The sequence below is a fragment of the Crocodylus porosus genome, unplaced genomic scaffold, assembly GCF_001723895.1.
Source record: "Crocodylus porosus isolate Cpor-Errol unplaced genomic scaffold, CroPor_comp1, whole genome shotgun sequence".
Lineage (NCBI taxonomy): Eukaryota > Metazoa > Chordata > Crocodylia > Crocodylidae > Crocodylus > Crocodylus porosus.
In genome coordinates this window covers 37711025-37726916 of record NW_017728911.1, presented here as the reverse complement: position 1 = coordinate 37726916, position 15892 = coordinate 37711025, and the positions used below count along the sequence as shown (strand labels likewise).

General features: G+C 41.0%; 1 protein-coding gene across 1 annotated transcript in view; it reads left to right on the top strand.

Annotated features, from left to right (window-relative positions):
- Positions 1–15625, top strand: part of TIPIN (TIMELESS interacting protein) — a 17916-nt gene extending 2291 nt beyond the window's left edge. The window contains exons 2-8 of the mRNA XM_019533847.1: positions 410–559; positions 5618–5711; positions 7257–7332; positions 8597–8719; positions 9831–9894; positions 13506–13706; positions 14882–15625. Of these exons, the coding sequence (XP_019389392.1) occupies positions 427–559; positions 5618–5711; positions 7257–7332; positions 8597–8719; positions 9831–9894; positions 13506–13706; positions 14882–15048 (858 nt within the window). The 5' untranslated portion in view covers positions 410–426 and the 3' untranslated portion in view covers positions 15049–15625. The remainder of the gene's footprint in view (positions 1–409; positions 560–5617; positions 5712–7256; positions 7333–8596; positions 8720–9830; positions 9895–13505; positions 13707–14881) is intronic.
- The last annotated feature ends 267 nt before the right edge of the window (positions 15626–15892 follow it).

The window sequence follows — 15892 nt, the reverse complement described above, 5'->3', positions numbered from 1 at the left end:
TGGCGGGGGGTCGGACTAGATGATCTACTCAGGTCCCTTCCGACCCTAGAAACTATGAAACAGTCCTCCATGGAAAGTAGCTTGTCTGCAAAAGCATTTGCTTGGAAATTAGTTCTTCAGTCTGTCTGTTCCCTGCCTCCTCTACTCCCCACCCCCCCCAGTCCCTCATAAAAAAACTGAGCTGTAAAAAATGTTGACTAGCCTTTTGTATCAGCCTTTTGTATCTCAGTTTTAGACTACCTGGTGACATCTTGTAACCCACACACCCACTGGCAATATTCTCCATGAAAGCAGATATTTTCATGGCAAAATATGAGTAGCTTGTAATAGGCCATTTCCTGTATGACATTCTCTTCTTCTTAGTACCCTTTCTTCTTCAGTGATTTGTAAGCTTGATATTCTCTTACAGGGGAAATAGCTGCGAAGATGGTAGATCCAGTAGAAGACAACAGGCTTGATCTTCCTGATTATGAGCATACAGAAGATGAAACATTTCCACCTCTTCCACCACCTGCCTCTCCAGGGAGACATTATGATGAAGGGGCCCTAGCAAATGAAGGTGTGTATTTACTAGAGTTACAGAAACCTTCCTCACAACATGGTTGGCTGTTTTTAAGATGCTTTTTTCTGTTGATTATTTCTTAACTCTCTTATGTACACATTCTTTGGTTTTCAAATTTTCCCTTTTTTGAACTAAGAGTAGAATGTTACTGACTAGAAAATATAGTGGTTTAGGTAAATGCAGAAACCTTTGTATGTGATAAGGAGCTTCCAACTTGATTTTCGTAGACATTTGGGCTGGAAGGGACCCTGGAGGATCACTGAGTCCAGCCCTCTGCCCCGCAGGAAGTCAGCAAGGATCATAAGATCCCAGCTTGATAGACATCCAAATGTGTTTTGAAGGTGTTCAAAGTGGGTGCTTAAACGCCTCTGGTGGCAGTCTATTCCAAACCTTGGGGGCTCAGACAGTAAAGAAGTTCTTCCTTATGTCCAGCCTGAATCGGTTGTGGTGGCGTTTGCAACCGTTTGATCTATTCATCTGTTGGGGTGCTCTGGTGAACAGATGTGCCCCCAGATCTTGATGAGCACCCCTGATAAACTTATAGGTAGCCACTAGATCACCCCTGAGCCACACTTTTCTAGGCTGAAGAGCCCCATGGCTCTCAGCTTCTCATCATAAAGTCTGTTTTCCTCACCTCTGACCATGCGCACGGCTCTCCTCTGCACCCTCTCAAGCTCCTACACATCCTTTTTGAATTGTGGAGCCCAAAACTGGACACAGTACTCCAGCTGCAGCCTCACCAAGGCCGAGTACAAGGGGAGAATGACGTCCTGGGATTTGCTTGAGAAGCATCTATGGATGCAAGCCAGCGTTTTGCTCACTTTTCTAGCTGCAGCATCACATAGAAGGCTCATTTTCATCTTGTGGTCAGTCATGACCCCCAAGTCCCTTTCATCTGTAGAGCCAACCAGCGTAGCACTGCCGAGCCTATAAGTATGCTGCAGATTTTTCCTCCCAAGGTGGAGAACCTTGCATTTTTCGGTGTTGAACCCCATCAGGTTCTCATCTGTCCATTTCCTGAGCCTGTCAAGGTCACCCTGGATCACCCTCCTGTCCTCCAGTGTGGATGCTTTACCCCAGAGTTTGGTGTCGTCGGCAAACTTGGCCAGTCCGCTTCTGACACCAATGTCCACATCATTGATGTAGATGTTAAACAGTGTAGGCCCTAGCACAGAGCCTTGAGGGACCCCACTCATGACCATGCACCAAGACGATTGGCTTCCGTCAACCACCACCCTCTGGGTCCTACCACGGAGCCAATTCCCCAGCCAGTGAATCGTGGTGGACCCGAGGCCGCAGTTAGCCAGTTTTACCAAGAGGTGCTCATGGGATACCAGTTCGAAGGCCTTTTTAAAGTCAAGATATATGCCATCAATCTCTTCCCCCATGTCCAGGTGGTAGGTCACCTGGTTGTAAAAGGAAATGAGATTGGTCAAGCAAGACCTACCCACAACAAACCCTTGCTGGGTATCCCTAAGGATCTTGCTGACAGCTAGTCTGTTAAGAATGGCCTCTTAGATAATCTTTTCCAAGACCTTGCCCAGGATAGAGGTCAGGCTGATGGGCCTGTAATTTGCCGGATCTACTTTCCTCCCTTGAAGATTGGCACGACATTGGCCTTCTTCCAACCTTTGGGCACTTCACCAGAGCACCAGGAGTTTTCAAAGATCCATGCCAGGGGCTGAGCTATGATGCTTGCCAGCTCCATGAGTACCCTTGGGTGTCAGCCATGGGGGCTGGCTGACTTGAAGGTATCCAGCCTGTCAAGGTGTTCCTTCACAAGGTCAGCTCGATGGAAGGTAATGAATCTCCCTGGTTCGGGCCTCCCTGACCAATAGTAGGCAGGAGCATACCATGGGACTGGTGAAAAACTGAAGCAAAGTACCCATTTAGCAAGTTTGCTTTTTCATGGGCATTGGTTGTCAGTTGTCCTGTCTGGGTTAGCAGGGGTCCAGTATTGCCCTTGCTTTTCCTCCGGCTCCCTGTGTATCTGTAAAAGGACTTATTTTATCCTAGATATTTGTAGCTAGCTGGAGTTCCATCGTAGTCTTGGCTTTCCTGGTTTGCTCTCTGCAGGTCCAGGCCAGAGCAGAGTATTTCTCTTTGATGGTGGTTCCAGTCCTCTATCTTTTGTAGGTCTTCCTTTTAAGATGCAGGAGGTCCACCAGTTCCCTGGAGAGGCAAGGGGGCTGCTGTGCCCTTTTGCTGCCTTGCCTCCGAGATGGGATGGACTTTGCTTGAGCATCCAGGATTGCTCCTTTGAGGAGCAACCACTTGTCCTGAACTCCCCTCCATTGGGTTTTGGCCCTTTAGGGGCTGACTGATATGGATAAGGAGCATGGGATAGTGGTCAGTGGAGTGGAGGAGTTTAGGGATCTTCTCCACAGTGTCTTGGATGTGGGCTTCTGGGAAGCAGCAAACTTCCCGGGTTAAGGGATTGGGGCAGCAGATTACCCCTTCAGTCCCCCTCAGGATGAAGTCTCCCATGACAAACGCTTTGCGTTTTGTCTTGGGGAGAGCTGGGGAGGTAGCTACAGTAGAGCCTGTGTTGCCTGCAGGAGCTGGCAACTCAGCAGGCTCTGCTGGGGCTGCAAGAGGTTCATACCTGTTGCTGAGCTCCAGCGGGGTGGGCGCCTTGGTGCAGCAGGCCTTGGGGTCCTTGACCACCTTGGTCCAATCTCGTGGTTGGACAGAATGGGAAGTCCCTGAGACCTCCCTTGTCCTGGAGGGAGACCGTGGTCTACCCTCTGTCTCCTGAGGGAGAAGGGCCTGGCAATAGGAGTCGATCTCCTGCTCACAGTCCCTGATGGCACACAGTCTCTGGACTGCAGCCTGGAGCTCCGTCTCCTTCAGCTTGCGCACCAGAGACTCCAGTAGGAAGCAGACCTCACAAGGGGAGGTGGCCATGCTCACAGGCCCCAGAGCCTGAAAAAGCAACAGGCAGCCCCCGCAGCTGAGAGCCAGAGGCGTGGAGCTTGGAACCATGGGCTCTGTCTGGGTGGTGGTCTCTGAGGTACTAGAGGGGCACCGCAGGAAATGCCACATCTTTTGATATTCAGAAGACCAAAGCATGTAGTTAAAGAATTTGTGCATCAACTTTGCCCCCCATGCTGTGATGATGGCTGCTGTTCTTTATATTCAAGCCAAATAACTTACTGTTACTTGACACTTCTTCCTTTACTTACCCTCATGCCCACATGAATATTACGTTTAGAAATAGACTGCTGCTTTTTTTTTTTTTTTACAATCCTTAATGACCTCTTCATATTGTAACATATCCAATTTCAGGCCTCCCTCATGTGAGTGTAATAGTAAATCCTATTATATAATTTCTGATATGTTATTTCCATATATATGGCTGTGTTCTTGTGCCTTTATTATTTTGGCTCCTATAAATCTCCTTAATAACTAACTGCAAATCTAGCAGATGCTGTCAATGTTCTTTGATAGTCCTAACATCTTTACCAGACTTTCATATTTAATTTCTCTTTTGGCTTTTATAAGTGTGTGAAAATGGGATATTTACAAATCTGTGCAAATTTAGAGTGAACACAAGGTGTACAGCCATACACTGGTGTAAGTCACTTTCTACGCTGGGATAAAATTTCCCTTGGAAAGTCCTGAGTGACTGATGTACAGTGATGTAACTTACACAGGTGTGTTGGGCTTGCTTTCATAGCACTAGTTAATTTAATCTTAAGTAGGCTTTCTCAATGCCTGCATTGCTCTAAAGCTGCCCAGAGTAGGCATCATTCTGGAAAACTGGGATTTGCCGATGTAACTCCTCTTGGTGTACAAACCAGTATATGTTATGCTACTGTAAGCATGTTGTATGTTCACACTAACACCTATTAAGCAAATTCCTAAGGAATGTTTTAGCTTATTAATACAGTGCTTATTTTTTCACTAGATGAGATAAGTCTGTTAGTTTGTATTTTATTATCTCTTTTAGGAGACTTTAAAGAAAATGAGGACAAAAAATAATGAAAAATAACTTAAATTTGGCTTCTTGTGATCATATGAGAAGCCCTATGCTTACTTTAGAGCAGGAATACTGTCAGAATACTGTTGTGTTGGTTATACTAGCAAAACTCTGAATTTAAATGTCATGGTCATTTTTCAAGTGCTGATAAACATTTCCTGTTTTGCCACTTACTTTTTTGAATCACGCTCATCTCAGTATTGCACACTTGAGGAAGATTTCTCTCTAAATTGACAGCAACCTCATATGACTTAAATCAAAGAGCGCTTAACTTAGACTCCAGTCCCACAGGGTGAAAACAGAAGTTACATTTCTCCCAGGAGAAAGTCTTTTGTCTTGGGAACCTACACATGTAGAAACCTATTGTCTTACTTCAAATACTGGGAAGTATGCAAGATATAAAATGTGCTAACACTCCTCCCTGGACAATTGCAGCATATTTGAATTAGTTGCAGCTAATTTCAGGGGCAAGTTGCAAGCACAAGGGCTCTGCTGCTCTTCTTTGATCCATGTCAGAACCTGGCTGAAATCCGAACAGCCTTAAATGCAATGTCTGTTTTTACCCACAAAATTGTATTCATGCTCCAAATTGTACAGGTTAGTCTTAATTGCTTTTAGCTTTTTTGGTAATACAGCTACTTCCTCCCCTCTTCCTAAGGCTTCTACAGAATTCCTGGTACCGTAATTGTAATTGATAGCTTTCAATTTTGCTGCTAATGTACGCTCAAAATATCTTTTTTTTAAATTGAGTTCAAAATACCAATTGTGAAACTAATGGATTTTTTTTTAAAGAAGGAAGTCATTCTTAAAGTACCAGGAATATTCCTTTCTTATTTTATGCTGTTATAAAAGTAGATTTTTGGAGGTAGAAAGACAAAGCACAGGCATCAGTTATTCACAGTAATACATATACAATTCATTAGTAGAGCTAGATTGGAAAACTGGCAATGGGTAGAATCAAGGAGATATTGGGAGGTCATATGTCAAGATACACAAGTTTCATGTTTTATATTTTTGTAATGCTAGTTGGTATCAGATAGATTATGGATTGTATAATGTGTTTTATTTTTCAGAGGCAGATGGAAATGCTCCATCAGAAATAAAGGATACTTCTGTGACTGCCCAGAAGACGGTTAAAAGGCCAAAGCCTAAACTAGATGCACAAAGGTACTGGTTGCAGAATATTCATCTTTTTGTGATGCTTTGGTGTTCTAACAGAAATGAATTGGGGTGTGGCTGCCTGGGAGAGAGTTGTCCAAGGTATTTACTTCACCATTATCCATCTGGGACTTGTATTCCAAGTTGTAAGATTTGGATTTTGAAGGTAAATACTTAGCTCTGTGTAGGCTTGTCTTCTTGCATTCATTTGTGTAATATTACTATCATATTCATTGTATTAATTTAGTTTGTTTGTTTAGTTTGGAAATGCTTCAAATTGAATTTGAAGCTACAGATCTCTTCCTCACTTTATTCCCAATCTCTTAAAGGACAGTAAAATGTTACTTTGGTTTTTTTAAAGGATTATACAAACTATTCTTATTTTAGTATAGCTAAGGTGTGCTCTTGAAAGGGATCATTTCCCACTGAAGTCAAAGCAACTCCTAAAACACACAAGGACATATCGTGTTAAGATATGTGTTTTACCTCTTCCAAATCAATTATTCCAGGATTTCACTTGTTTTCCTTCCTTGTAAGCATTTAATAATAAGAGCCCTTTCTTATGTGTGGATTTGAACTGCGCTTTCCTTTTCTGTTTCATGTAGCTTGTGAATTAGAGCAGAGATGTTTGTATGATGTATATCAGGAGGGAGGGGAGCAACCTTTTAGGAAAGGAAAGCTGCAAATTAGCCCTGCACCTTTCCAGAGTGCCACTGATCCCCATTCCTTTGCCTCATCTGCTGCTCTTTGTGCTCCTACTCTGTTCTCCCGGCACACAGGTTGTCTACCCTAAAGTATAGTGCCTAACAGTGTTGCCGTGGTCTTGGTTGGAGGATGTTGGAATTTGACCACATCAGTAATTAAGCTTTTATTAAATCCAAAGGCTACATTACTTTAAGTGAGCATTCTAAAATACTGCAACAAATCCCGAGTAGCTGTCCTGTACTGGTTCACTCCAGTCAATCAGCTAACATTTAACAAAGAACCCCCTCTCTTACTCTGTTTTAGCTCTAGATTTCTCATTGCATCATTTTCTTTTGCATTCTAAAATGTAATTAGATTTAGCCCAAAACTTCATATATACTTAACTCATTTCCCCCAAAACAGTGATATTTTCTTTATTAATTCTTGGTGAGTTTTATTGTAGACCTCTGAAAGCTAACATTTGGGATGCTAATCTGTCACTAGTTTACCCATCTATCCTGCATTAGCCTGTGAATATCTTCTTTCACTCCTTCCTGGAAAAAAAAAAAAAAAGATAATCTTGCCTGTCTCTTAATTGCCTGCCTGTCCTCTATCTCTCTCAAATCATGGGTTCCCAGAATTGTCACACTTACACTTGATACGATAAAACATCCCATCGTGTATTGCGTAATTATATTACTTTTCATAATTCCTACAAATGTTTTATGTTCTACAGTGATTGGGAGGGGGGAAAAGCACACGCATGTTTCAAACAGCAATATTATTTGTAGTTTAGGTTGCATCTTCTGGAAGAACTATTCTTAAAAACCATATGATTTGCAAATAATCTGCAGTGCTTTCTATTCACAGGTTAATTTCAGAAAGAGGACTTCCAGCCTTACGCCATTTATTTGACAGTGTAAAATTCAAAGGTAAAGGGCATGAGGTAAGATGTACTAAAAATTCTCATTCTGTTTCATAGGGACGTAGTTTGGACTGATGTTTTATTCATCCTATTTACTTGGAAGGAGTAGAGCAAAGCCACAGAACAAAATGTATTAGGTAACATTTGAAGGCTAAAACACAGCTAGGTAGTGTTACTAAAATGTGTCTGATGGGACTTTGACTGTACCTGAAGTCAGCTGACAGATATGATCTGAAAGATATATCTTGATATTAAATTACCTCCCTCAAACTAACAGATAAAGAACCATTGTGCCTGAAATTTCTCACATGTAGTTGTTGACCACAGAGGGATTGTTCTTGAAATTTGTGAGGGTGTTAAGGCAGGCATAACAGTTTACTTTGTTCTCAAGAAGTACAGAAATTATCTTTGAAAAATTTGGTGAATTAGTTTCATAATGTTGTAGTTTAGACTAGAGATTACATGTACAGCAGGAAATTCACTTATGGTTTCCATAGTAGCTATGACACAAGACTTAACATTAAGCTATCATGCGACTAGAATATAACTTACTACATGTGCAAATAGAGTTATGGTTGCTATGGGAACAGTCAGGTTCCTTGACTCTACTGTTTAAGGTCTCAAAAATATTACATAAGCTTTGGGTTTTTTGGGAGCCATTTTAAATTGAATTGGAACATTTACAAGGGAATTGGGGAATTGACCAAAGTGGTTTGCTCCAGTCTCACCCCGGTGCATCTTTCATGTTATACGCTGACGCTTGAAGTGGTAAAAAAAGCGTGTAGTACTTGGTGGATGAAGTCCAGTTGAAATTCCCATTGCGTTAGTGGAGCAAATGATCTTCAGCAAAACCGATAATCTGACCTGAAATGTTTATAGGAAGGAGTTATTTCAGGTGAAAACATAGCTGCCTACTTAATAGTATGTAATGGAGCTAATGGTGCATGCAGCAATTTTTTCACAATTCTGGTTTAGTTTTCTGTTCTCTCTTTGGAAATTTTTTTACAAAGAACCCTTATCATTAGTTTGCAGACTTCTGAAAAGTGCTCTCATATCCATGCAAATGTGCTTCCAAATGTTGTTCACCATTCTTATTATGCATGGCCTACCCCTACACTCTGACCATAGTTACAGTTGAAGCTGGTAGGTTGCTGCTGTGCAGTTTTGCCAAGAAACTTACCTTTGCAACTTGCAAATGCTGCTTGTGTTTCTGAAATTACTTCTCCCTCTAAAATTTGATGACTTACCCAGCTGTTGAATAGAATGTCTTGATTTTTTGGTCCAGGTAGAGGACTTAGACACACTTATGAGACGCATGGAACACTGGGCTCATAGATTGTATCCAAAACTGCCATTTGATGATTTTATTGACAAGGTAGAATCTTTAGGAAATAAAAAGGAAGTTCAAGTAAGTGCTGGTCTATTCTAATACTGTAAATGCCTAAGTCTGTCTGTAATGCTTTATTCACACTCTGATTGGCTGATGGAAACAGCCAATCAGAATGGTCCAACCATGGGGGAGTCCCACAATGATTCTGAAGCCGCACCAAGGACTTGAGGCAGACTGAAAGTATTAAGCAATGGGACAGAACAGTGGTGGCACTCCATCCCAGGCCCCTAACACCCCCCCCCCCCCCAGTCATTTGAGATGGGCAGCCTGGCTAGTTTTCTAATAATACTATATGTTCTCAGGTACAGGTCTGGGAGGAGAAGACTTAAGTTATAAATAGGGACCTACCCAGATCACAGTTTGATGGAATTTACAAAATTGGCCGATCTCTGCAAAATCTGCGAGGGGGAAGAAGACATACCAAAAATAAAGTGCCGATTCCTTAGTGGAAGCCAGCTGTTCTCCCGGCCATGCAGACACTCGGGGAGGGGGCGGGGGCAACTGCTGGCATGAAGGTCAGCAGGCGAGAGGGCTGCATGTTGTTTGGCCCTGCCCCTCTCCACCAATCAGCATCAAGAGGCCGCAAGACAGAGCTTTGTCCACCAATCAGAGGTGGGGTGGGGTGGGGCCACTGCCCCTTCAGCAAATGGAGGCATTGGGGAGAAGGGGGAAGCAGCCATGATAAGCCCTCAGAAATGGTGGCTAGCCTCCTGTAAAATGAGCCGGCTGCTGCCTCCAAGTTGGGTAGACTTCTAGTTATATAATGCACTTCTAAATAATTTAATGCAAGTGTTTAAGTGAGCTATCACTCGCTGTTGAATTAATTATTTAGGACGGCAATATATGTTGTGCTTTATGTGAAACAGTGCTTCAGACAATCTGTTGTGACTAGTAATTAAGATATGACCAGAAAAATTAGTTATGTTGGAATCTTTTTACACATCCATGTGCTGTTTACGGTGTCTGTTTACTGTGTGCTGTTTCCTCATTGTCAAAATCAGAAACTTACCAGTTACGTTTTAAGGTTTTGCATTAATAGCTTTAAGAAACTTGCTTTCAGTGAGGTATTGCAAAGATGCTCTGGTGAATACATGATCTTGTAATACACAGCATCTCTTCTCATTTTCAGACCTGCTTAAAACGAATTAGACTTGATCTTCCCATTTTATCTGAAGATTTTACAAGTAATGAAGGCATGTATGCTTTTGTGCAGTTCATCACAATAGTTAGCTCTTCAGAACTTTCACTTTCTCTCGCCTTTCTTTCTCTGACTGTTAAGGATAATGGGAACATAACAAATGCATCCTTGTAAGAATTAGGCTCATCAAGTTCTATTTTTAAAACACTGTTACTAAAGATTTATGCAAATAAAGAACATTTGATCAGAAGTGTACTGATAACACTAACCTGCATTCTGATCAGGCTATATAAATCCATAGATTTGGTATGAGTGGTTTTCAGGAGTGGAATTGTTTCTTAGCACAATAGTATCCATTCTTTCCTGGAAAACAGGTATATATGTAAGTTAATACTGAAGCAAGACAGTCATAGTAAAAGGCTTTTAAGAAACTCATCTGTAGAGGCAAGAACCTTTGATTTTTTGCAAACTGACTCATCTGATTGGGAACTGAAAATGTATTTAGTATGCCCAAATGATTTGTTTAAGTTGTATTGTTAAAATGAGAAGTCAGATTCTTGTCACCACTGTGTTTTATTTATCTTGCATATACATTATTACCTTTTTGTTCCATTATCTCAAAGTCCAATATCTTTCTCCTTCTCCCTCCTTGTGCACACTTAATTCCGTCAATTGTTTCAATCAGTGTTTTCAAGTGAATCAGATATTAGTCTGGCATATACTCTGTACATAACTTCTGTTTAGCAAAAGGAAACAGGATTCGGTTAGAATTACTTTCACAGTACTTCCTAATACTCCAGAAGAGAGGATCCAGACCATAATTTCCCGTGGGGTTCTTGTTACTGATGAAGAAGATGACTCATTTGATGTCTTCCCTATTTCTCTTTGGTAGTTTGCTGAAGAACTGGCACAGCAAGTTACAAGCTCCTTTGGTTGCTTCTTTCATTGAGGTTACAACTTGATTATGCTAGAAGGAGTCTCTAGCAGAAACCCTGTAGCTACTTTTATCGCTTCTGAAGTATCTAGATTGTTTTGAGTTCCACACAGATTTGTTTGAATTGCACTGATCAGTGACTGGTGCCCTCATATCTCTTACTGTAAACAAGGCAAATCCCCAGTCTAGGCAGTGCTGTAGTGCCATGCAACAAAAATACATCACTAGAAAGCTGTGATCGTTTACTGCTTCATAGTGAACTAACGTTTCCTTCTTCCTCTCCTTTCCTTAAGTTAGCTGGTTTTATTCTGGCCTCCTATCTTCTGCCTCCCAACTGCATCACTCTGGATCAGCTTGAGGGGAAGATACTACCATTGAGGCATGTCCTTAGCTAAGCTCCACCTGCCCCTTTTTGGGAAGGGTATGTTGTTGATATTGAGTAGTGTGTTCTCCACCTGAAAATGGAACAGAGTTAAAATATATTAAGGAGGGAAACAAACTTGAAAAAAAAAGCTACAAAACACTGACAAATTAATGTTAATAGTCTGTTCTGCATTAGTTTTTTACACCATGCTTATGATTATAGATTTGAGTGCTTTCCAGTAGCATTAGCCATGGGACTAACATGAGTTGTGGTGGTGGTCTCTGAGTCTTCTTCCAGGGAAAGAAGCATATGCTTTGGAGCACCTTGTTTTGGCAGAGTTTTATAAATATGTATGTTAGAGAAGGCAAGATCAAGTAATAAGGTTTGCACTTGGAAAGGAAAATAGTGAGGTTTGTAGTGGTCCCGAGTTAATGGAGGAATTTATTCCCTTGATTCAGATCAGTACTTAAAGTTCCCTCTCTCACAGAACACTTCATTGTTGGCCTTACAGAAATTTCTTAATCAGGGATGCAAGATTGTCAAGCACTGTCTTTAATGCTGGAGAGTTAGGTGGCCTCTTACGTATCTTTAACCCCAACTAGGAAGAGTCCTTAAAATTAGCCAAGCAGCAACTTGTTTGATCATGTCCCCAAATGGTATATTTAATTTAGAAGCATAACCAAAAAAATTCTGCCTGTGGGCTGTTTTGTGATCTAAATCAGAAATATAGAGGGGGAAAAAAGACATTGATGTAGAGACTATCTTGGGTTTTTTGTTTATGTGTTTGTGTTTTTTGTTGTCATTCACATCCAGCCTTTTCAAAAAGAAAAGACAATAGGACAGTGTGTAAATTACTTTGTACCTTAGTTATTCAGATGACTTGGCATGCAAAATAGTTCAGGGAACAAGCTGGATAGCTTAATACAGATGTTGGCAACCTATGGCCTGCAGAGCCATTTGATACAGCCCACAAAGCCAGGGAGTTTTGGTAGGGTTCCAGCAGTTAGGGGGCTTTCTGGGCCATTCTGGCCTGCAGCTGCTAACAAAAAAGGAAAAAAAAAAGGGGATTGCCACCTTCTAGTCTAGTGGTTAGAGAATATCCTTTCGTGCAGGGCACAAGCACAAAACCTGTATGCCAGTGTACTAATTGGTGTGGCTGGATTAAGTATCGGTTGCATTTATCAGTAACGTAATGCAACCTTAATCAACCACATACAGTAAAAAAAATGGTTCCTGCCGACAGGGTCTGTCTAGTTATCAGACTTCCTGTGCGATGGCTCCATACACTCTTATTTAAAACCATGTTAGGTGTATTTGAGAGACTCCAACTTTGGCACTGTAGACCTCTGTGATAAATGCCTCAATTTGTAAAACTAGTATTAAAAAGGAAAAGAGTAATTTTAGTTTGTAACCTTTAGTTTCAAAAGTCTTTTGTAAGTTTACTTTTTGTTTACAGGAGTGGTGCTTACAGTTTTGGTTCTATGGGCCAGACAAATGGCCTTGTGCTGCCCCTGCTGGGCCAGCATCAGGCCCTGTGTACCTAATCTAGTGCAGAGGACCAGGGCCCACAGGTGTCCCCATAGATCTGCGAGAAGGAGCCCCCTGGGCTGAAAGATATGGCACCAGGGGCCAGACCTGGCCTGTAGGCTGGGGGTTCAGCAACCCTCATTTAGTGCTGTGGAGATCCAAACATACTTGACCCATCATTACCCATCATTTTGGAAATGCATCCAATTTTCCCCCTGCTAGAGGCAGGAGAGTTTGTCTGTAATGGAACATGGTGCTTCTGAATTTTAACTCTTTGTGCCTTTGGGCAAGTCCCTGACCATCTCTGCTTCTGCCCTGAATATCTGTAAAATATGGCAGTTGTGGCTTTCTAATTATTAGTTTGTTCAATAGGACACAGATTCAGTTAGAGTTGAAATGTTCCCAGACGGCCATTTTTGGGGGTTTTTTTTACCTGCACCAAAGGGAAAATCAGTATGGCAAGTCAGTGCTACAAGAAATTTATTTCTCTCTTTAGTTTTTTCTTCTCCTAACCTTCAAGCGTAGCTTATGGATATTGGTTTAGTGCAGCCAAAAAAAAAGGTATGTTACACTCAGAACTCCTTTAATGTTGCATTGTATACATTTTGATTCTCTGGTCAACACTAGCTTTGACTATCATCTACAAAGATCTAGAAAAGCTGCTGGCTAGCTACAGTTTAAAGCAGTGAACAACTTTCAGTTGCCAATACCATTTTCAAATCTATTTCCTAACACATTTTTTACAATCTTAGATGTATATTAAAACTTTTTGCCTTTCTAGGTGTGCTAATAGCAAATTATGGGGTTCAAAAGTGCTGATAAATTTTACTTGTTAAAACAGATGGCAGAGGGGAAAGTAACAGGCTCAGTATGGTTGCTGAAGATTTAGACATTTTTTCTGAAAATGCAAAGGAAGAATTTGATTCTCGCTCAAGTAGCACTCTAACAGAGGAGCAACAACAGCGAATGGAGAGAAACCGTCGACTGGCCTTGGAACGCAGACAGGCAAAGATACAGTTTACCAGCCTTTCACAGCATGATGGTAAGTAGGGAATGCTTAAATGCTGACACATTGCACTGATAGCTCAGAAATCTCAAAATGCATATCATCCAAATGAAAAAAATGTGCTTCCAAATGCCATACAAACCAGTTCAGTTCCTGGTGGGGCGAGTTTTAAAATGCTTGTTCTTGGCAGTCGCTCATTCTTTGGTATATGGAAGAAATATATTGAGCAGTTCTTCTGTTGCAAAGAACTCAGAATGTTTTTGACACTATGGATTCTTATTTGAAATCTCTATGCTTATCCTGTAATGGCTTTATTGTGTGTAAGTGTTCACAGACGTAGTAGTACTAATATTGTATGGCAGCCTGGTTGAGAATCACTGCTGTTCTTTGTCTATTTTATCCTATGCTGACATGGTATGTTTCCAGAGGTTTCTGGGCACATGGGCAACAACCTGAGGAGGAAAATCCTAGCTTTGTGGTTCCAAAGATAACCCTCTAAATACTGTCTGTTATGACGCGGGTTGTTTTCTCCACCCACTCCCTCCCCCAGCCTGATACAGTGGAGAGGCAAATGATTAGCTTTACTCTTAAATTCCTACTAAAGCTCAAAGCACCTTTGGAACTAGTCTGCCATCTCTTCTATTCTGGAGCCATGTTTTTTCCACTGTCATGTAGGAAGGAGTTGAATTCTCCTTAAGATATGCTCTGCCTCCTTTTCACCTAATTTGCATATTAAATCAGCTTTAAAGACAGAAAACTAAAGTGCATATCTGCACTTTGCACACAGCTGCATAAAAACTTTTAAATAGTGATTAAGTATTTTTCATGATTTTTCACATTAAATGGTGGCATTTTTGTTTATTTCAGAAGTGACTATTCAAACCTCACAGTACAACTTTACTCTTTGCAGTACTCTCTTGCCTCAAGAATCATAGTCAGCACTTCTTTCTACAAATTCAAGCTTGTATAAAAAGAAACTTGAGATTGGAATATCTTTATTCCCTCTCCCCACCCCATATAATCATTATTCCATAAATACGTTTATCATCCTGCAGATGATCGTTTTGACCATAATGACTGTCCTGAGGCTGGCTACTGAGGTGATCCCAAGCCACAGAAGCATGGCTGATTAAGTACTGTTACACTACCGGGGTGTCATAGGTAATAACTATCTATATCTGTGATCTGTTTTGTTTTTTTTTTTTTAATAGACCAATCTGCAGGCCACTCAGATGAAGAGTTTAACAGCACTGGGACTCAGAATCCTGACAATCTGATAAAATTAAAAGACACTCTAGCTGCTGAAGCCGGAGTTGCTGAGAGAGAAGCCATGGGCAAAGATACACAATTGGAACCTGTTGAAGAAGAGATCCAATAACTTTTGACAATATCTGGGTACAAATAATCAAAAAAAAAGAGACCAGGCATACTGTAGTACTAGCAATATCTCTTTATAAGTATTGCTGTCTTTTTTCTACTTTCCTTTTTAAACTGCAAGGTTTACGGAAATCTTAATTAAAAGTGTAGATGGCCAAAATTTTCCCTGTGGGGGGGAAAAAAGAGCAGGTGTATATGTTGTTCTACAACAGAGTATCTGGTAAAAGAAGAAGACACCATTTTGCCTTTTCCCTATACTTGAACCTTACTTTTGTCACTGTTGAAAAAGCATTGCTGATACTAGGTTTTCTGAATTATATACAAGAGTGATGGGGTTCTTTTAATCCCCCCCCCTTTTTTTTTTCCAAACTTAAATTTTGAAAGTCACTTGGAATCCTGTTTTAGGAAAGGTTTTTTTATAGGGAATAAGTGATAGTGAAATGTCAGAAATGTCGTCTTGTATGTGAACAGGTATCTCAATTTAACTGTTCAGAAACATTTTGTAACCATACTAATTTCTTATGAAATGTTTGTATTTCATTATTATACAAAAGTTACTAAATTTTGAAAATAAAGTATGAAACATATGTAACAGCCTTACCTAATGGACAACAGGCATCACTGAAGCAAGTTGCTACCTTTTCTGAACTGCAGCTCAATTTAATCATGCGTTGAGACAGTACTATGCAGATTCCTTTGACAACACTTGAGGTAACACAAGTAAGTAGCTCAGGGTTGTGAAAGCAGCCTGAAGATGATATTCGTAGAATCATAGAAGTTGGGTCGGAAGGGACCTGGTAGATCTTCAAGTCCAACCCCCCTGCCTGGGCAGGAGAAAATGCTGG